The sequence below is a fragment of the Manis javanica genome, chromosome 8 (genome assembly GCF_040802235.1).
Source record: "Manis javanica isolate MJ-LG chromosome 8, MJ_LKY, whole genome shotgun sequence".
Classification (NCBI taxonomy): Eukaryota; Metazoa; Chordata; class Mammalia; order Pholidota; family Manidae; genus Manis; species Manis javanica.
This window is the reverse complement of record NC_133163.1, coordinates 13,766,152-13,788,162: the sequence shown is the minus strand read 5'-3', so window position 1 is coordinate 13,788,162 and position 22,011 is coordinate 13,766,152. Positions and strand designations below refer to the sequence as shown.

Sequence of the window (22,011 nt, the reverse complement as noted above, 5' to 3'; positions counted from 1 at the left end):
GTAAACATTTTTTGTAAACAAATAAACTGTCAAATGCCAGGATTAAGATATTTCATTTTTCCTCTCTGGAGTTGTTTCCTCATTTTAAAAAAGGGGAGAGATGGCAGTTTTCTAGGTCTCTTCTACTTGCACACTTCTTTCATTCTCCATACTTAGAGAAGATATGAAATGTATCACAGAGAACAAAGGTTGTAATGAAATAAAACTACTAAGAGAGGTAGCCACAGTGCAAATGAGAACCAGCTCCAACAGTGATCCACTGCTTCCTTGAACAAGTGGCTTGAATTTTTCCCCTCCCACTAATACAATTCCTTGATCCTGGTACCTAAAGAGTTTTTGCTGATACTGGCTTGCTTGTTGGGATATAGGCATTAAATATGTCATTACATGCTGCCTTGCTACTTACTCTGGCTGCTCTCAAATTCTGCCACTGTGACTTCCCTTGACACAGTTCACTCTTACTCCTAAAGGCTTGACTTAACTTTTCACTCTTCTTCTCACAAGGAACCTTGGAACAACCCACCTTTTAGAGAGACCAGCAGCTCTTGGGAAATGGATCTGGGTGTCTGGGTTTCAATCCTTGTAAAGTGTGTGCATTGTCAGGACTGCCGAGTCAGGGTCAACCCAGGATGTGAATCTGGACCCCACCCAGGAAGCCATGCAGCAATGTGGGCCCTGCTCTGAGAATCCATTGGGGTGGCATGCTGGGGACCTGGCCCAGACTTGTCTGGAAAAAAGACGACCTATCTAGCAGGAGAATTCCCATGTCACAGTTTCCTGGAGAAATCTGGAAAGTGAGTTACCTGAATAAATGGCTCCCAGAAAGCCAAGGCCCACATTTTAGTTCCTCCTCAAGATCAAAACATTAAAGAGAAAGATATATTTGGAAAAACATTCAATCTCTTCCTAAACCCTGTTCCTACAGGAAAATAACTTGTAAATGTGACTCGTAGAACAGAAATGGAGGAGTGGATGGTCTGAAACTGGTTCAGTATTGAACAGATCTAACAAAAAAAATTTATGTTGGCAGCAAACAGAGCTCAGCACTGACTTCTTGCTAGGACGGCTACGCTACTCTTCTGGACGTTTGTGGTTTTGAGTCTCCCCTTGCAAATGAAGGCAAATTGAAGCTAGTAGGAAAAGTAGTACTCTGGCTATAAGTCTATTCCTTTAATCATAAAAGAAAGTGATGCTTTGAGAAGGTAATTTGCCATTGATATCAGGACCAGAAGAGAAAGAGGAAAGACTGGAAGCTTGTAGACGAAGGAGATTCCTTCCACAGTAATTTTGGAGCAAGGTGCCAAGCATCTACACTTTGATCTCATTCCTCTTACCCAATCTTCCCTTGAGTTTCTCAGATGACTTTGTAACCTTTTAAAATGTATTTTAAAATTATTATGAAAAGATACTGTGAAAAGCAGCATCCCAATGATTTGACTGAGAAGTGGATGTGAGAGCAGATTTAATAGCCTGGATATTGAACTCAAGGAAATGCACATGAGAACAGGTTCGGGAGCAGGTCACAGTCAGACAGCCCTCACAGGAAAGAATATTTTCAGTATCAAAACTTCCAGTTTTGAAGCAATCCTTAGACCATACTGAATTTGAGAAAATGTTCCATAATAAGGCAGCCTTCATTATATATGATGGGAGAGACCACATGAATGTAGAGGAATTCTGGCCTCAAGCTTAAAGCTCCAAAGTACATCAGAACTAATATTAAAAGTAAGCTCCATGCCTGCAACAAATGGAAGAAATCTTTCTGTATGAAGCCAAAGTTCACGAAGTAGAGAACTTATAAAGGGAAGTTTGTAAATTTCATGGACATATCTTACACCAGAAGTCAAACTGCTCTCAAACATTAGAAAAGAAGAAAATACAAAGAAAGAAACTAACGATGGGATACTTGGAGCAGCCTTTTGCCACCAGTCCGTCCTCACTTCATATCAGAGCACTCACGCCGAGAAACCTTTAGAATGTAAGGAAGGTGGGATAACTTTCTGCCAGAATTTACCCTTCAATGTACTTCAAATTACCCAAACGGGAGACAATCCACATGGTAGAAACACACGTGGGGAAACCTTTTAGGCAGTCCTATCTCAGTAAATATGAATGCATGCAGAGGTGGGGGGTGGCTTATAATATTGAATGTGGGGGAAGAACTTCTGTCGCAAGTCAACCTTTACATCAAAAAATTCACACCTGTAAAGACTGTCGTACAGAGGAACACCTCTCTGAACCTCAAAGAACTGGTTAAAGAGAGAAAACCTGTGTGACAGCAAATCCTTAACTCGGAATCAGAGAACATAAATAAGGGAGAAAATCCATGAGAATAATGATAGGAAAGTGCCTTCTGCTACAGCCACATTTGTTATATAGAAAACGTCACAAAATGGAGGAACAGAGATAAATATAAGCAGGGGAAGACCTTCATCCAGACAGAATCACTATCAGGGGACTCTTAACAGAGAGAAACTTTATCAAGACAAAAAATGTGGGAAATCTTTCTGCCAGAAGACAAATCTTTGTAGACTGAATATTCACATAGAAACCCAAAGGAAAAATACGGGAGGGCTTCACCACGAAATTACAACTAATTGGACTTCAAAGAAATGGTATTTGAATATTTTGAAAAGTGTTACAATTTTTAATAAGAAATTAAAAACCTTGGAATGGAATAAAAATTCCACCAAGTTAGGGAGTATGTAAAAACCACATTCTCCTAACAATAACATTTTTCTAAAGATCATGTTACATATGTGATGCCAAACCTTGTATATGAAAACAAAAATGCAGTAAGCTCTTTTGTAAATCGAACAAATAAAAAGGCTTTAAAAAGAAAGAAAAACTCAAACCAGGCAAAAGGACCTAAGGGCCAGCTGGAGGAGGCACGTAACGGCTAAGTCTGTGACAAGTTGAACACTAAAATAATTAGGTAAAGTAATGAATTACAAATCATTAAAAACACGCAAATTCATGAGTCCATGATGATAATAGACGGATGGATGGGTCAAGAAGGGAGGTCTCTTGCTCGTAGTAAAATGCCAAGGGCTTACTGAAAGAAGCATGGGGTTAGAAAATCAATATTTTGCAGCCACTATGGCAAAATTTTTTTTATCAGACAAGAATCATGAATGGTTACCAAATCTAAGGGGAAATTTTGATGAGAAGCAGAATACTGGCAGTCTTAAGCATGTCTTTCTTACAGCTGCAAGGGAAGAAAATGTAAATAGAAATAATATAATGGAGAAACTGGACAACATCTTGCCTGGTGATAAAAATTAACCTCATCTATGGGGACGATGGACACCATGTGCCTCCAGATGCGGCCCCTCGAGAGGGACCTATCACCCAAACAGCATCCTGGCAGAAATGTTGAACCCCAACTTCGTTTAAGAGGAACATCAAGCAAACACAAAATGAAGACTGTTACTAAAAAATAAAATGAAACAGAGAGGGGTGAGCTATTTCCTTAAAAGTGATATATATATATACAGAAATGTTCCAGATTAAAGGATGCTGAAGAGACGTGGCACCAAAGGCTAATTCCTGCACTGAATGAGGACATTGTTAGGTCAAGTGACAACACTGGGATGTAGGCAGTAAATTAGCTAAAAATACAGAATCTATGGACTTATGAAGTTGAGTGTTCTATGTTTATATATAGGGCAGCGAGAGGAGCAAGCAGTGGTAGAAAGTGCAAATGAGAAGGCAAATGGGGTAAAATGTTAATAATATATGAATCTGGGTAAAGGGCGTATAGCTATTCTCTGCATATTTTTATTTTGTACTTTGTGTAAGCTTTAAATTGTTTCCCCCCAAAATGGTAATTTTAAAAAGCCAATCCAGCATGCTCTAGACTTGAGCTCTCCAATAGCAGGTATTCCTCATTCTCTCTCATCTGCCCTCCTTTTCCTGCTTCACTAGATCATTCTGCTAAGCTAAGAAAGATCTTCACGTTCCCAAAACAAACAAAAACAAATAAATCCCCTCCTGACCTGCAGCCACCCTGAACCCGCTGAAAGACTTTATTCACATTGTCACACTTTCTCACTTCCCATTTATCTTCAACCCCCTCCAGGCTGGATGCTAGCCTCACCACACACTCAGACAGCTCTTACGAAAGTCACCAAACACCTCCCCACTCCCAGATTGCCAACTCCAATGGATCCTCCTCAGTACTTGACCTTTCAACAGTATTTGATGGTGCTCATCACACCCTTTCTTGAAGCATCCCTCTCTCTTGGCTTGTAATCACACACTCTTGATTTTCCTCCTGCCCCTAACTCTCCTTTGCCATTTCTTCACCCTCTACCTGACTCCTAATGCTTAGAGCTCTTACGGTTCTCCATCTACTCTGTCTCAACAGGTGGTCTCATCCATTCCTTTCAAAACCATCTACATGCTAACTCCCAAATTTATTTCTTCAGCCCAGAGCTTTCCTCTAAATTCCATATTCATACAGCCTGACTGAGAAGTTTCAATCAACAATGTCAAGGCAAACTAAGCCTATTCAAAACTGAACTCCTAGTCTCCCCATTACCAGTCTTTCCACTTCAGTAAGAGACACTCCCATTATTCAAGTCAGAAAACCCAGATCGTCCACGGAATGTCAAAATCACACTCAACACTTTTTTCTTTATGCTTTTCAATGATGTAAAATCTTCCTACAACAAATATATACTTATGAAGACATGAATCAAAATTAAAAGTATGGAATATTCTTTCTTTGAAACAGAACAAAGAGGTGTTTGAGCATAATGCTCTATAATTTTTATATTTGTTCTTATTTTAGCTTTATGAATGTCTAAACAAAGGACCTAAAAATTAATATCAACTTTCATATTACCAGAAGTGTTTGGATTTACTGAAGACATCACAGAATCAGCTTCTATCTAGAAAAGAAAAGAATAGGACATAAAATTTCACCAAACGCTTTCATAGGTTAAATTCTTAATTCTCAGGATGTGGGGGAAGAAATTTATTTTATGAGAAACCAACTTGGTTGAGCCCGGCAGACAAGTAATGTCATAGAACAACTATAATAGTCATTTTATTCTTCTATCAATATCTGTAAGATATCAGATGCTAGTCTGCTCAGACTCTAATTGCCTCTAAAACGTCATTCCATTGGCCAAAACAGTTTAAGATTATAAAATCAACTTGGCTGTCACATATGTAGCATAACATAAAAGGTAGTTTTTCCACTTTAGATAAATACAAACAATTGTTACAATAGGTTCTATGGCTTTATTTTTTCGGATTATAAGAATAACATGATGTAGAAAAGAGGAAGATTTAAAAACATTATGACAAACAACACTGAAAAACCAGCCACCCAATAAAAATCATTGTTAACATTTTGATCTAGGCCACCTATTTTTTTTCCTATGCATTTTTAAATGTATTTGAGAACACACCATATATAAAGTTCGGGGACCTGCTTTTGCTGCATATTAAAATATAAGCATTTCTCACATTGATACAAGGGTATTATAAGCATTGTGGAATTAGAACCTTGGCAGCACCTGACATAGCTTGTCCACCATGGATTCCATGCCCTGCACTTTCCTGCTTCCAGATGGTCCCCATTGCATCTTCTTCATTGAGTGCCTGCCTACCCTTAAATGTTGGTACCCCAATGTTCTATCCACACGCTACTGACTTTCACACTTTGCTTACTCTTCTTCAGCAACACTAGCCTGTCTCATGTTTTGAGCTACTACCTGTGTGTAAACTGAGGAGTCCCAAATCCATCTCCAGCTCTCACATCTCCACCCAGACACTTGGAATCAGAAGAGTCTATCTTGTCTAGTCTGAATGAGGTCCAGACTCCTATTCTAGTTCCCAAGAGAATTAGAAGACCCTCCTCCTGGTCCCCTTCACTTTCTGTTCTGTTCTTAGTATTTATCAGTTTTATAAATTTTTCTACACTAAATTGTGAACTGCTTCAAAGTAGGGACTATGTTTTATTCATCTTTGTATCTCCACCAACTAGCAAGTATTCCTTTTATTAAACAGGAACACTTAATACATACATTTCACTGTGTAAACAACTGCATAAACGATTATAGAAATATTTTACTGCTTCATGCCTTGCATTCAGTAAATATTTCATTTGCTCAAAAGTAATATTCAAAAAGAAAGCCCCAAACCTCAACCAGGTATAAAAGTAAAAAATCTGTTAAATTTTCACAGAAGGTATACATTGTTATTTATTTAATATAAGTTCATTGTACAAGTAGTTGATAAGCATATAGGTTATTTGCTGTATCAGAGACTGTTCAGTGGTCTGCAGTCAATAATCAGTTGATTGAAAAATAAAATCCAAAACCTCAACTAGGTATGAAAATAAAAGTAAAAATCCGTTAAATTTCATGGCGTGTACTTTCTTTTTTTTGGACAACTGCCTTTTTAACTGTGTCCTCCTGTTCATGGACAACTCCTTTTAAACTGTGTCTCTTTTATAAGGACACTAACCTAATTCATCAGGGTTTCTTCCTTTCCCATGATCTAATCTCGTCCCAAACATCCTACCTCCAAATACCATCACAGTAGGGATTACGCTTTAACATACCAACTTTGGGAGGACACAAACATTCAGTTTATACCAGTAATTTTGAAATTATTTCAAATAAAATAAAATAAATTTTCAAATAAAATTTTCAAATAAAATTTCAAAATAAAAAGTTGAAAAAAATGTTTTTCCTCATAACAAATCTAGTGTTTAGAAGAGTACAAAGAAAAAAAATAAAACTATCAGTAATTCCATCATCATGGCGTGTACTTTCATGTTAGCACACCCGTTTCTGTCATTAAATATCTCACTTGTGTTCTAAAATTAAAACCTAGTAAAAGCATTAAAAAAGCCTGCAGAAATGAGACCAGTGGTTCTTGGCTTCCCTGGGCTTGCAATCTGACAGAGGCCACTCATGATGAACAGCTGGGCCAAGTGACTGCCAAGTTGTTTGGTCTAAGGAGGGCATAGCGTTCCCTCTTGACACTTTGCTAGCATTGATTTTCATTATTAGCAGTCTGGTGGTGAGATGGACTTCATGGACTCTAATTCATCCCTGAACTGGGTTAAGAAGAAAGAGAAAAATTTAGCACTGGATATCTCTGATAGTGCTTATAAGGCAGCAATTTAGTTTATATAATCCTAAGCGGGGCTCTCCACTTTCCTTAAAATTCATCAAGTATATAAAGAAAGCCCTACCTTGGAGGGCTTGTACCCAAACAACATGACAACAGCAACTTTGAAGTCCTCCCTGCTTAGATAGCCTTTGTTATCTTCATCACATGCATTAAATACCTAAAGAACATAAAATAGCTTTAGTTAATAAGATAGAAGCCTTTTGTTCTATTATTTTTATTTCTAGTTTATATTAAATTTAGACAAAATCTAAAACTCAGCTGAGCAGTAGGGCTCGGAAGTGGAGTTTTGTTTTATCAATTTTAATTCTCAAGAAATCTTAATGTGCTAAAAATTTACCCCCGACTGGCGTAAACGCCTTAATCACCAAGCTGACACAAATTCTTTTAAACCATTGGGATACATTTCACCCCAAATCCAGTTCGAGGTTAGGAAGGTGAGGCAAAGGGGCTGGCTTTGCAAGGCGGGAGGAAGCACAGACTGGAGGTTATGTAGCGGGGAGATGAAGAGAAGGAACTTGGAAGTAGCCAGAACACTGGACAGGGAGCCAGAAGCCTTGCAACCCTAGGCTCAGTCATTAACCATGACACTTTGGAAGGACAGTCCAGTCCTTGTCTGTGCAACGAAGCCGAGTGAGACCCAGGAGGGTGATGGAACTGAGAGCCCGAGTTACGTTGAAGTCCGACACTCAGCCTCAGCCTCTGGACACCTACTTCCACCCACTTCCTGTGTTCTGACGGGCTGGCTTCCCACGTCCGCGGCCAGGCCAGGGCCTCGGAGAAAAACATCGCGACCGCCACAACCGAGTCAGAACAGACGAACGCACGACCTCGGCGACCAGAGCCCAGTCAGCCGCAGCCCTCCCGCCACTCTCACAGCTCAGAAGGCTGAGCTTGGCTGGCACCTCCAATGTCTTCTCCCATTGGGCGGCCTGGGAGCCACTGGCGTTGATCCCGCAGTTCTATTAGCCAGAAGCCTAAGAACGTTTCCTTGGAACAGCCTGTGGCGGAGAGGCTCCCAGGCCCGCCCCCAGCCTGGACTCCGCCCACCTAGTTCGCTTAACTCCTTGAGCGCCGCTGGGTACTGAGAACTCACCTAGGAGCTGTTTCAATGTGTACCACGGGATTCCTTTCATTTTCTTCTCCCACACCTTGCAGTAAGTTGCTTTTCTTAATTTTGATCTGTGGTTCTGTGTGAAGAAAGCATTAAAAGAACCAAACAAAACGAGCCAAGTCCAGGATTCCAGTGCAGATGAGCAAGTCTTTGGGGGTAGTCATTATACGTCTGTTTCATCCTCCGGATAACCCTAGCACCTGGCACTGAGTGTCACAAAGACTTTCAATAAATGAACCGATCCTTTGGACGATTACACAAAGTTATTTCATTCAGTATTTTGGAAGAGGAGCCTGGTTTGAATGAAACTCCGAAAACAAATAGTATAAACAGCATTAAGCCCGAATTCCATAGCTAACATCCTTATTAAAGACAAGGAATTTGGGGAGGATTTTGCAAGAGTTTATTTTAGACCTCTCTCTTCTGGCCAATCAGTAAGATTGAAAAAGCACACGCAGGCACACAGCTGTTTCAACGAAGAAACGCATTCGGGATTGAGTCCGATGGGAGCTCACTTAACCTTTTATTTTACAGCAGGTTTTACAATTTGCTTTAGGTGAGCGCGCCCCTCCCGGGACACTGGCTCAGTCCTCAGCCGCCTCGAATTTAGCTGATCCTTTCCTGCCTTTAAAATAAACTCCCAGCCTCGAGCCCAGGGAGTAATAAACCCAGCGTCTTTAACACTTTGTTAGAAAACCCAGTCTTTTTAACACGCTAATTACTCCTATGAGCCCAGAGAGCCTGAAGCTGTATATGAGAATCCCTGTAAAGGAGATGTTTTGCTAATTAACTAAGGGAGAACGAGGGAACATTTCTTTTTCTCTTCCTTTTAGGAGAGGTAGGCAGGAGGTGAGCGGAGTTTGGGAGGATTCAGGGTCACACTCCGCGTTCCCTGGGGGAGGCCCCGACAGTCCCTCAGCATCCGGCAGTCTTTAGGACCCAGCTGCGGAAGTCCCGGAAGGGGAAGGGCGGGACCACGAGCTGGGCGCCGCAGCCCAGAGCTTTTGAACTGCGCGCAGGCGCGGGCAGCTGCGGAGGGGCGGGGTCCCAGGCAGCGGCGGGATTCCGGGACTTCAGGGGAGAGTTGAACTTTTGCGGGCTCAGGGGTCTGGCAGCGTGTTTAGTGGCTGAGGGAGCGGGCCCAAGAGCCTGCTCCTTGTGGCCTGGTCGCGGTGCGCGGGCCGCTCGAGTCCGGAGAATTCTTGAGTGTCCGACGGGGCTGGAGGCGGATCTCGAGGGAAGCGGAGCATCTTGTAAAGACGCTAGGTAGGTTCCTCTCTGGGCCTCGGCTGCCTCCAGTACCAGTATCTCCAGGCGCGAGCAGCAGGCGCTGCAGAGCCCCGAGTCCTGCCGGGACAGTGGATGTGAGGGGTCCCCCTGCCCAGGTTCTTTTTCTGGCTTCTCCACGTAATCGGTGGGTGGTCTCGGCAGTTAGTGATACCTAGAGCCTGTTGAGCGCTAACCCTGTGCCAGATGCTTACTTTCCTGTGCCCAGTTTTCCCATAAATGAAAACAGTCGTGATAATTAGGATAGGCTTACTGCGATAGTGAAATGAGTTTATACTCGGGAAAGCGCTTGAGATTGTGCCTGGCGCGAGGTAAGCGCACAGTAAAGTTAGCCGTCCATACCTCCTCAACGTACCCCGAGTCAATCCACTTCACTCCCTCCCCATCGCCTTCATCAGCTCCCCGAGCTCCTGCCAGAGACCCCTCATTTCGACTTTTGTCTCCCTCCGAACCATTCTCCATACAGAATTGCAGGGAACGTGATACTGCTTTAAAAAGTAAATCGGACCAAGGTACTCCCCTGCTTTTTAAAGCCTTCAGTGGGGTCCTATCGTTCTTCGAATAAAACCCAGTATCTTTAACACGATTATTCCTCCTACTCCCCACCTCTTTCATCCTGGACCACCTGTCTTCCTTGTCCAGGTACTTATGTCTCTGCTCTGGGAGTTACCACAGCCTTGCTGCCAGCTCCTGGCCTTTGCAGGTTGGATTCCCTCTACTTGCAAAACACCACCACCACCACCACTTTTATTTTCCTGGTTCCTTTTCTTCTTCCAGAGCTCATTTAAATGTTATTCAGAGAGTATTCCAAACAAAGAGCATCCCTGTTATTCTATTAAACTTCTAGGATGGAATGCATGTCTGTAAAGATATCTTGACTTTTTTATATTGGTTTGTTTCTTTCTCCCTGAAATATAAGCTATTTCAGGGCAGAAACTGCATCTATAACTGCTAATTTCTAGAGCTTGGCGCGTAGTAGCTGCCCTATAAACAGTTGTTGCATGAACGAACTCTGGGAGGTAGATATGATACCTGTTTTACAGAGGAGGGACTTGAGTCTCAGTCATTAAACAACCTGCCCAAGTGCACATTTACCACCTAGTAGGACTGGATTTGAAGTTGGGGCCCATGTTTACCCACTACTGGCCACACAGGCCTCAATTGAGGAGCCTGACTCCCATGCTCTCCTGATGGTCTGCAGGCTCTACCAGGCGCAGCCCCTGCAAGTGTAAAACAAATGCCCCAGCTGTGGCCGCGTGGTGGGGGTAGAGGAAGAGCCAGCAGCTTTCAGGAGTACCGTTTGCATCCACAAATATTTTTCAATCCCTAGAAGAAGCTCTAATGTTCTGCGTTGGCATTTGGTGGGAGAATTTCTTTAGCTTTTCATCTTCTTTGGCAGTATAGCTTAATGTAATCTTTGCCAAATTTCAATCGCTTGCCTGCTCCTTCCCCAGTTTTTGTTTTACTCTCTTAACACCTCATAGTATTTGCTTAGTATTTTTACTTCAGTCCACTCTTTTACACAAACCCTATCTTTAAAAAGTAAACTTGATTTTGTGGTGAATAAAGTGGAGCTATACACTAAATACCTGTTGGTGGTAAACAAAAGTGTTATTGGTGCTGAAGAGCCTAAATATAATTTGTTCAAATAGCAAGATTGGAGACATTTCTATAGTATTGCAACTGTCTCCTTGACTTAAACAGAGGTGTTGGATTAGAATGGAAAAGGGAGGTACTTTCACAATGGGATGTTAATTAATATCAGACTCTAGTCTTGGGAACCCTGGTCTCCAGATAGAATAGAATGTGGGGTGAATTTGTAATTATGAATTATGAAATTTACAGGAGAAACCTTATCTAACTTGAGTAGTCATTAATTGAAAAGTTAAGTGAGAAATTGTGAAAAGTGATAGATACCTTAAAGATAGCTTTTGGCTTAAAACAAAGTATACTTATTTGTGAATTTTCCAGTATAGAATCAAGTCTCTTTTTAAATTAAGTTAAAATTTTTTAAGGAATGGGGGTCCTGTGTGTAGAGTGCCGCATGCAGTCTGACTTGGTATACCCCACTCATGTTCTGCTGTTCCTTTAAAAGAGCAAAAGTATGGATACATCAACAATCTGAGCACAGACTCCTGAGTTATATAATTTTCTTGATCTTATATGGAAATGTTTTCTAAAGATCAAGGTGAGGAACTGTTCTTCAGTCATCTGGAAAATCTGCTTAACCCTTTACCCTCCAATTGATGACATTTTATAGGTAATAGCCAAAAGTACCTGTTTCATCTGTCTGAGACCAAGAAAGTGGAAATTAGACTGTGTGGTTTATAAAATGGTGTTTTGCTTTAGTACAAGTTCTTTCTCTGAAGGTTTTAGTGGTTAGATCTAGAATAAGGACAATAAAACAGTTATTGAGTTAGTTGGGTCATCATGGAAGTACTTCCAGATAATGTATATACTCAACTGATCAAGTTCTGTGGGTTCCCATGCTTAGGTGAGGGGTAGAGTAGCAATTCTGATTTGATCTTTAAATTTTGAGCATAGTCAGAATTACTCTTGAAATTCCTTAAATTGGCCTCAACCCCAAGTACCTGTGGAAGCATTAGGATTTTGTTTTGGAATTTGGCTCTAACCCTCTTTTCGGGGACCTCTAAGAATAAGGCCTAGACTGAAAGACAAAGGGAGAGGAGAAGACAGTGGACCAGGGTTTTTGCTGTCACTTTATTTGCCAGACTCCTGTATCAGATGCTGGGATGTGCCTCTGAACATCTGCAGAATAGCTGACATTAGTTACGTGGCTCAGCATCTAGAGTAAGGTGTGCTGAGTTGCGGGAGCTCATGATAGGGACTTTGAGAGCAAGAGTGATTTTTCCAGTGGCCTGTTAACTGGAAAATAATGGTATTTCTCACTTTCATTTCCAGAAAAGCACAATGTCTCAGGAAGGTGATTATGGGAAGTGGACAATATCCAGTAGCGATGAAAGTGAGGAGGAAAAGCCCAAACTGGACAAGCCATCTACCTCTCTTCTCCCCGACGTTGGGCAGAGAGCAGCACCTGAGCCGAGGTACACCTGCTCCGAGGCTAGGAAAGCTGCCCGCAGAGGGAAAGTATCACCTGTGAAATTCAACACAGATTCAGTTTCAGAAGTTTCACCTCCCAAAAGGCAGAAGAGTGGTTCCCAAGAAGACCCGGGCTGGTGTCTCTCCAGCAGTGATGACGAGCTGCAGCCGGAAACGAAGCAGAAGCGGGCCCAGAAAGTGGTCGTCAAAGAGGAGAAAGATGTCTCTTTCCCCAAACACAGTGCTGCCCAGAAAACTGGAAATCATGGGCCTCCCACCCCCCACAGGCTCAAAGAGGAGGAAGACCAGTATGAGACCTCAGGGGAGGGCCAGGACATTTGGGACATGTTGGATAAAGGGAACCCCTTCCAATTTTACCTCACTCGAGTCTCGGGAATCAAGCCCAAATACAACTCCAGAGCCCTCCACATCAAGGGTAGGTGGATACTGGGTGTTGGGGGTGCCAGCTGCACTGGAGAGGGTTCCCCTCCGGAAAGCCAGGAGGATAGCCTAGAATGAAATGATCGCCAACAACCGTTCTTTGTGCTCTTACTCTCAGGACAAAAAAAACAAAACACCATTTTGACGTGCATTAGCTTGATGGCAAACTTTAATTAGGAAGTCAGAGGGTGTTTCTTAGCCCTGTAGATCAAAGAGGGCAGCACTTAGCATGATGATTAGAATGATTTAACTCTTCTAGATTGAATTTGACCAGTAACACTTCACTGACAAAATATCAAATAACTCGACAGCAGGCAGCATCGTCAGCTTCAGCCACACCTAACACTTATTAAAAATGCAAATTCTCTGGCTCCCTGCCAACCCCTCCCCTTCCACCAGGATTCACTCACTCAAACTCTGGGCTCTGCCATCTGTGTTTAAACAAGCCTTTCAGGGGATTCTGATGCCTGATCAAATTTGAGAACTATTGCTTGGTTTGGGCTCCTTGTGAAGAAGCAAAAAAAAAAAAGAACAAAAAACAATGCCAGTGCGCAAATAGACGTTTCAGTTCTAAACGAAAAGATGGGCTTCTAAACAGCTCCAAAGTAATAAAGGTCAAAGGAGCATCTCTTGTTACTCATAACAAGCCCGTCTCAGCCACACCTGAGTTTGTTAATGAGGTGACTTTTGGAAAGCCTCTAAGAATAGGGGACTGGTTGCTGGGCAACCATGCGATGAAAGTTGGTGCTTTTAGCCACACTCCCTACCTGCAGAGAGGAGAGAGGGGCTGGAGGTTGAGTTAGTTAATTGCTGATGGCCAGTGATTTAGTCAGCCCTGCCTCTGTAAAAAAGCCTCTTTAGAAAACCATAACTGAAGGTGTTTACAGAGCTTCCAGGCTGGTGAACACAGGCAGGTGCATGAGGTGGACCCGGGGAGGGCGTGGGAGCTCTGCATCCGTTCCTCCCATACCTCGCACTGTGCATCTCTTCCACCTGGCTGTCCCTGAGTTATGTCCTCTCACAATCTGGAAATCTAGTAAGTAAAGTGATTTCCTGAATTCTGTGAGGCACTCTAGCAAATGAAGGGGTTTTGTGGGAGCTCCTGATTTATAGCCTATTTATAGATGCGCAGTGGTGGGGGCGGTCTGGTGGGACTGAACCTTTAACCTGTGGAATGTGATGCCAACTCCTAGTGGATGGTGTCAGAATTGCGTTAAATTACATGATAGTGGCATCAGCAGAGAATCAGAGAATTGGTTGGTGTGGGAAACCCACGCAGTTGTTGTCAGAAGGATTGAGAGTAGAGAGGAGACAGTTTAAGGGGCAACAGCAGGAGCACAAGAGTCCAAGACAGGATTTGAGTCCTGGCCTCAACTCTCACTTGCTGTGTGGGTAGTTAACAAAAGACCTAATGTACTTTGAATATGTTTACTCACCTTTAAACTGGGCATTCAGAAAAGGGAAAAAATACATGAAGTGACCAGCACAATAGGTTAACATGGCAGATACACAAAATAAACATTGCCCTTATTTCTGACTACCTTCTCTCTGACCCACATTCAAGAAAGGTTATGATCACTGACAAGAGTTTTTAAATTACATATGAACTATGTAACTGAATATTATGCCTTTAAATATAAATGTTGGCATATTTAATCCCATGTTGTAGGGAGTTTGATTCTATAGGTTTTTTTTTTCTTTTTGAGACTCTTGTCTAGGTACTTTGAAGAAAAAAGAGTTCTCTTGTTTTTTGTTTTGAGAGAGATTGTCACAGGAAATCAGAGAACTGCAACGTTTTTCTGTATATAATAAAATGAGAAAGACTGACCTTTAGTGCCAAGATACTAAGGAGTGAGAGGTAACATGATAGAAGCTTTCACATAGATTACCTCCTCTAATCCCTACAACAGCCTTAGAGGTAAATGTTGCAGGTGTCCTCCTTGGATAGGTGACAGATCTGCCATTTATAGAGGTTGATTAACCTGTCCAAGGTCACAGACATGGTTAATGGTAGAGCTGAGGCTCGAATCCAGGCATTCTGGCACCAGAATCCATCCTGTTAACTGTTGGCTATACCACTCTAATGTATGGACTGGTACATGTGGCGTAGTGTATGCATATCATAGACTTCTTAGAAGATCTCATGGAGGAACGACTTCTGACGGGCCTTGAGAGATGAGTAAAATTCAGGAAGGTAGAAAGAGGAGCAAGGTGGAGGATGCCATCAAGGAATGTCTTAATTCATCTCTTGATGGTGCAACTCTCTCATAAAAGCAGGAGCTTCTGTAAGAGGCCTTCTTTGTTCTTCAAGCTCTGTTCCCCACCATGTTGCTCCATGTCTGGAAGGCAGGAAGCGCTCGGTAACCGTGGGCCAGGTAAATGAAAGAGCCTCTTCATCCTCAGAGGCAGTTGGGTCACCACAGAAGTGCTGGAGCAAACCACACAGATTCAAACCCCTCTTCTGCCCCTCCCTGGCTGTGCGGCCCTGGGCAGCCTCCTAAGGAGAGACTTACCTACAAACAGGAATGACAGACCCACCTCAGAATGGCCATGAGGAGTAAGAGTTCACACACAGCAGGTGCCAAGAATGGTGCCTGGCGCCCAATAGGCCCTGGACAAGTGTGGGTGCTGTCATCGTGGTGGTGGGGCTCGTGTCCTTCCTCATGGCCGCGGTTTCTGAGCCGTGAGCTTTCTGGCCTGTCTGAAGTCAAGCTGGGGTTGGTGCGAGGTGAGGACTTCTCGGAGAAGACCTGGAATGCTAGGAACGTCAGGTTGGAGGTGTGGGTGCCTCTGCTCTCTCCTTCACCAGAGGCCCCAGAGGAGAACCATCTTGCTAGGCTCAGGCTGGGGAGGTTTCCAGAGAGGGACTTGAAGAAGGTAAAAACTAGAGAGATCTAGAAAGAAGAAGGAATATGCATCTTCATTGTCCTTATTAACAGTTTCTAAAATTGACCAAGTCATCCAGGGCTGATGGGGTAGATTTTAGTATTACATTATATTTTGTTGAGGAAAACATGCTCTTAAATAGCTCAGAAATTTTCTCTTGAATTTCATGGAACATTAAAGTCTAGCTTTATAGTCACTTTTCACTGTTTTCAAATTTTGGTCATCACTGACTAAAAAGTCCGTTGTGATTACTAGACAGTTTTTATCAAAATATGAATTAGATGTAAATGTTTTGTCTTCTCAGATATTTTATCTCCTCTCTTTGGGACACTTGTATCTTCAGCTCAGGTGAGTTTATGGTTAAGTAGTTTTCCTCTGGGTGAAAGGGAATGAATAATTAAACAGCGCTATGAGAAATTATGAGTGGTGGGGACCAGTGCCTTTTTCCTTTGCAGGGTCCCCGAGATGGAACATAGCTGGAGGCTGGTACCATGCAGTTGTGGGGTCCACACCATATCAGCATAGAGCGTGGATGTCACTACTGGTGGAGGTTCTGGCTCTGGGTTGCATCACAGTGATTGGCCAAGAAGTCCCTTTGGCAATTTTTGGGACACATGATAATCTTTCAGGATGCTGATGCAACTCCCCAGGGAGGTGTGGGTACAGAGGGGAAGACCAAGTCAAGTGTGATTTGAGTTAGAAAAATAAGACATTTCCTATACCTACCAAAAAGAGATGAGTGAAAAGTTATGGATACTTGTGCGTGTCTGAGTGCTCCTGCCTGGCAGAGCTGCCCCTCCGTGTTGATAAATGACGTTATTGCTCCAGGCTCACAATCAATAGTCTGAAAAAGCCATCATGTCCCTGAAGAAGGCAAAGCTTTCCGTGCACTTGGTTTCAGCGTGGCCTCGGGAACCTTGGTCTCCAGCTGGGGCGGGGGTGAATTTGTGTGTGTTCTCCTGGCTGGACTGAATCACTGTGCCGAGGAGGAGGGCCAGGGATTACCCAGGCCTGGGAAGGAGTCCCCTTGGGTGGGTCCAGGACAGAGCTTGTAGTCGAGATGTAATTGTTATAAAGCTAGCAAATATCTCGTCAGAGATCTGTTTGTAAAGCTAGCTTGTAAGGCTGAAAAGAAATGTTCTTTTCTAAAAGTCCTTCTTACAATACCAAGGGGAGGAGGGATGTAACAAAAATTATATTTAATTAATTAGTTGTTTAAATTAGAGAGCTCTTAGAAATTATAATAATTCTGTTTACAAATGCTGCCAAAGCAAGCAGGTAATTTCCTTAGAACCTGTTTTCTCATGCATTCCATTGATTTAGATTCCTTGAACCAAGTATTCCCTACAAGGATGTATTGTAGGTTTATTAGAATTGTAGTGTAACTGTCCAGTTTATAAATAATATATATAGTTCATCATTAGTGGTGTTTCTTAAATTCAGTAACTGAACAGTTCTCTTGGACCACTTGGCTGAATTACCCACGACTTAGTTCCTTTTCTTGTTCCCCCATCTAGTTTAACTACTGCTTTGACGTGGACTGGCTCATAAGACAGTATCCACCGGAGTTCAGGTGAGTTCCACACGATGAGAGATGGCATCGTGATTGTAATGGGGCTTTGAAACACAAGATGTATGTTTCTCAGGCAGCCACAATCCATCTTCTTTCTTTTGAAAATATTGAAATCATACATTAAGTTACATTGGGAAAACAGCATTTTTTGATCCATTCAACCTAATCATATACATTACAAATATAGATTTTAGCATTTCCTTGTGTTGCTCTGTCCAGAAACAAATAAGGAAAAAATTCCAATCCAAAAAACTGTATGTCCAGTGTTCATGTGAAGGAAAAAATCATTGCCCCCTGCTTTCTAAACCTGTGAGCAAGGCATGCTTCCCTTAGCCCATCCATGCTGTTCATTCTTGAGAATCCCTTTGTTTCACAAGTGATTCTCCTGTAGTTTCAGAGTTAAGGCGCCCTAATGCCTCCCTTTATCCAGGTTATGAAGGTGATGGGTTTTCGGTGTGTCTTCTGCAGTTGCTCAGCCAGGTGTTAGGCAGTGCGGACCACGGATGGCATTGCAGAGTGACGTGCCACCCATGATGTTTCTTTTTAGTTGAATATTGTCCCTTGTACGTGATTGGTAATTGTGGGAGTGGCTGCAGTTGTTCATCTTGCTTGAATGCTTGTTGCAGAAAAATCCAATGTTTGTTTCATCAGGAGAGCTTGTAAAGATATATTGATTTCTAAGGACTATCTTGCTTTGAATTAACTGCAGAAGATCATGGTTCCCTTAAAAGCCTTTTTATCCTATTCCTGAAGAATGTGTTTATATTGTCCTTTGAACTAAAAATCAGCATTTTCAATGTACCTGGAGCTCTATTTCATTGAACTAATGAGTCTACATCATGCCGTGGGCCTTGGCCTGATCATTCTTGTGTCCTGGGGTGTGATGCAGCACCTGGCATGCAGTTTAGTATAATATAATACCTAGTAAACATAGGTATAGTGAAAAAACCACCTATTGCTTGGTCCAAAAGAAGGGAAAGAAAAGAACATCATATAAGACAACAATAATTGTATATCTTTTCATCTGTTTGAATTTAAATATACTAACACAGAGCTAACTATGTGCCCTTTGGACCAAAAAGAAAATTACTAAAGGACTCCCTGAGTCACAACCCCGCAGGGTCACAGTAGGATCAGACCCCACAGTGCCATGGTAAAGGTGACTGGTCAGTGAAGGTGAGCAGATCCCTGCTCCGTGTTAGTGTGCCTGGTCACCCAGAAAGCCGGAAGCACATGTCAGGCGGTAAGGAAGCTACCATTGCTTAGTTAGGTAGGAGTCCAGCTTTATGAGAGACATATTTTAATTAAATATGTCCTCTCTCTTTTCAGGAAGAAGCCCCTCCTGCTTGTGCATGGTGATAAAAGAGAGGCTAAGGCTCACTTACAAGCGGAGGCCAAGCCTTATGAAAACATTTCTCTCTGCCAGGTAAGCTACTTACTGCCATTTGAGACGATGCTTTGTCTGAGGAAGGGAATTTAGACATTTAGTCTCCTCATCTGCCTACTGGAGGCATCCTCTCTGCAGCATCACCAGTGGGTACTTGTCTAGCTGTGACTTAAACACTTCCTGGGACAGCGCATCCTATTTGTGGGTAGCCTTTGTGGTTAGTGATTTTTTTCTTTATGTTGACCTAGTATCTCTACTAGTCAGGGGTCTCCAGAGAAACGGAACCAATATGTGGTGTGTGTGGATAGAGAGATTATTTCAAGAAACGGGCTCATGTGATTGTGGAAGCTGCCAAGTCCATAATCTGCAGGGTAGGCCAGCAGACTACCCAGGGAAGAGCTGATGCTGCACTTTGAGTCCAAAGGCAGGCTGGAGACTGAATTCCCTCTTCTTTGAGGGGAGTCTTTTTCCATTTAAGGCTTCAACTGACCTAATGAGGCCTACTGACCCTGTGGAGGCTAACCTCTGAATCACTCATAGTCTGCTGATTGAAATGTTCATCTCATTTGAAAAATACCTTCATGCCAACATCTAACCACATATCTAGTTACAGTTGACCCACCAGATTATCTGTCATAGTCTTTCTCCTTGTACCTGCCATACCTGGGTCCTAATTTTCCCTCTGGAGTCACTTAGAAAAAATCCCCTTGCACATGTGCATGACTCTTGTACTTGAAGGCATATATTCTATCTCCTTAGTTTTTTCTCTTCCTGGTTCCATCATTTACTTTCTTCAGTGGTACTGGACATAAGCTGGCACCCCTGTCTTTCCCCAGCCTGCTCTTACTCCTCTGTGTGCATCTAGTTTGTCAGCCGCCCTCTCAAAGCCTGGGCTGTAGCATGGAACAGTTGGTCACCTAGGTGCAGTCCAGTGACTCTTGCTGTGAGTGTCCTGTAAGTGCAGCTTTATACCATTCATTTTTAATGTGATGACTTAGCCAACTTCTGTCAGCTGCCATGGGCACTTTACCCACAGCCCTATTCTTTGTCACATGAATTACAGCTGCAGTCCATACTGGAGAGCCCCAGAGATTAAAATCAAACCTGTTGGGAATTTCCTGTGTGAGCTGCATGCTGTGTGTCTTCCAAGCCCAATGAGAGGGTATTGATCACACAACAGGCTATCTGGTTGGTTTCCTAGGACCAGAGTGGAAGAGTAGGCCAGACAGTTTTGCCCAGGTTCTTTATATATTCCCATAATTCTGTGCTATAAGTTCCCAGTCGATACATGGAAATACAGTGAGACCACTGAATCTTGGACTTTTGTTATAACTAGTTGCTTTAGAGTCCATGTCTGAAAGAATCTTATATTTGCATTTTGTACAAGAGGTAGGCAAACTTGGGGGAGAAAGCAAGAATTTTTTAATGTATTAATGACTTTCTTCCTGTGGAAATGGTGGTTCTGAAATGGTTGGTGTAATGTTCACCTTTTCCTATTTTTCTTAGCAGGTTGATCAGTCCATTCATGAGCAACCATGATAAAAGATACCTTTCTAGCCCTTTTTTCCCCCTGGCCATAGTGAAATTGGCTCAAGATTTCTGCTCTTGGGGTACAGAGAGTGAATTACATAGAACCTAGATTTTTCCCCCCATTTTTACTTCTAGTGTCTTCCCCCCCCCACTGATATAAGAACTTCAACTCACTTTTTATTGTTCTTCCAACTAAAAATTGCTATCCATGTGTGTATTTTTTTAAAGATTAAAATAGTGAAGAATCTCAATCTGATCAATTTTAAATCTCACATTTTCCCTGTGATTTAGCCCACCGTAGTTTATACAGTTGAAGTTCTAAATCCTCCATTCTTTCACCTGAACTGTGGTTCACCTCTACAGAGATACACCTTTGCTGAACAGTTGCCTAAAATCCCATTGTTTTGCCTTTGTTTCCAAAAATAGAAGGAGTTAAACTGCAGTAAGATAGCTCTCATCAGATTAATAGTGAGCAGAAAAAAAAATAACACACGAATCTTGAAAACTAGTGATGAAGTAGGTGGAAATACAAAGTTTTTCAGCTGTTACCTACGTACGGTGAAAATGTTAGACATTGTGGCGCGGCTGGTGGCGTTCTCCAGCTTGGCCACTAGGGGGCGGAACGAGCCTCTGTTTTCCAACCTGCAAAGAGCTGTTCAAAAGCGCCCAGTTCTAGTCTCAGATACAAGATTGCAGCCCCATCCTGACCTGTTATAATACCTTTGTAAGATAAACTCTTCACTATTTTTTCTTTTTTTTTTTTTTTTTTAGCAGCACAGTGTCGTTCGATTAAGCTGAGATATGATTAAGCAAATAATCAGTGGATGCTGACATTTGTCCCATTTTGCCTACATGGAGCTTAAGGCCACAGACAGGCCTTGTTGTGGGCAAGGTTCAGACTGCCAGGGTTCTGCCCCAGCTCTCCACCTACTAGCTTGGTCGTTCTGGGCCCATCACTTAACTTCTTTACCCCTAAGTTTTGTCTTTAAAATGATTGCTAGTATTCTCTTCATAACATTGCTGTGCAAAGGATTTGGTGCATTTGCCTCAAAAAAATCACCCATTAAATATTATCTGTTGAAGTTAATATCATCCTTGTTTTTTTGCTGAGACTTGCCCAAGAGCACATAACTTCCAGCAATGCTAAGCTCAAAAGCCAAGTCTCTTGACCATTGCTTTTTCTGAGCTAAATATCGATTGACAAAGTGGCAGTCTACATTTTAATTTTGTAATCTTAAAGACACGAAGTTCAGTTCCCTGCTCTCCCTGTGGCCAGACCCACAGATGCATGCTGGTCTGTGAGCATCCCCAGACATGGGGTGTGGGAGTGAACTGGGCCACCTGATGGGGAGCATCCCCAAGGCAGGGGCCATGCCCTACTCACCTGTGTGCTGACTGCCCATCACTGCCTCCAGCAAACAGGTCCACCCGTCTGACATGTTGGGGTGGCGGGGGGAGGCTTGATTTTACCAGTATTTCTATTTGCAGAGTGCTTACCCAGTGCAGGCCTCTTTTGTAAGCACTTCAACAGAACTTCTTCATTTACTCCTAACAACTCTCTGAATCTTCTAATAGTACTCT

General features: G+C 42.5%; 2 protein-coding genes across 11 annotated transcripts in view; one reads left to right on the top strand and one right to left on the bottom strand.

Moving 5' to 3' along the window:
- Positions 1-8,090, bottom strand: part of EFCAB11 (EF-hand calcium binding domain 11) — a 126,453-nt gene extending 118,363 nt beyond the window's left edge. For 2 of the 7 annotated variants that reach the window (XM_073241992.1, XM_073241991.1), the window contains exons 1-3: positions 7,867-8,090; positions 7,217-7,312; positions 4,850-4,895 (exon numbers count right to left, since the gene is read on the bottom strand). In XM_073241992.1, coding sequence (XP_073098093.1) covers positions 4,850-4,895; positions 7,217-7,312; positions 7,867-7,941 — 217 coding nt within the window. In that variant the 5' untranslated portion in view covers positions 7,942-8,090. The remainder of the gene's footprint in view (positions 1-4,849; positions 4,896-7,216; positions 7,313-7,866) is intronic. The other 5 variants (XM_073241995.1, XM_073241994.1, XM_073241990.1 and 2 more) reach the window with 4 other exon arrangements.
- A 133-nt stretch (positions 8,091-8,223) lies between these two features.
- The window catches only part of TDP1 (tyrosyl-DNA phosphodiesterase 1), an 88,747-nt gene continuing 74,959 nt past the window's right edge, over positions 8,224-22,011 (top strand). For 2 of the 4 annotated variants that reach the window (XM_073241988.1, XM_073241986.1), the window contains exons 1-5: positions 9,286-9,532; positions 12,476-13,049; positions 16,245-16,288; positions 17,458-17,513; positions 18,843-18,939. In XM_073241988.1, the coding sequence (XP_073098089.1) occupies positions 12,485-13,049; positions 16,245-16,288; positions 17,458-17,513; positions 18,843-18,939 (762 nt within the window). In that variant the 5' untranslated portion in view covers positions 9,286-9,532; positions 12,476-12,484. Of the gene's footprint in view, positions 8,310-9,285; positions 9,533-12,475; positions 13,050-16,244; positions 16,289-17,457; positions 17,514-18,842; positions 18,940-22,011 lie in introns of those variants that run through there. The other 2 variants (XM_073241987.1, XM_073241989.1) reach the window with 2 other exon arrangements.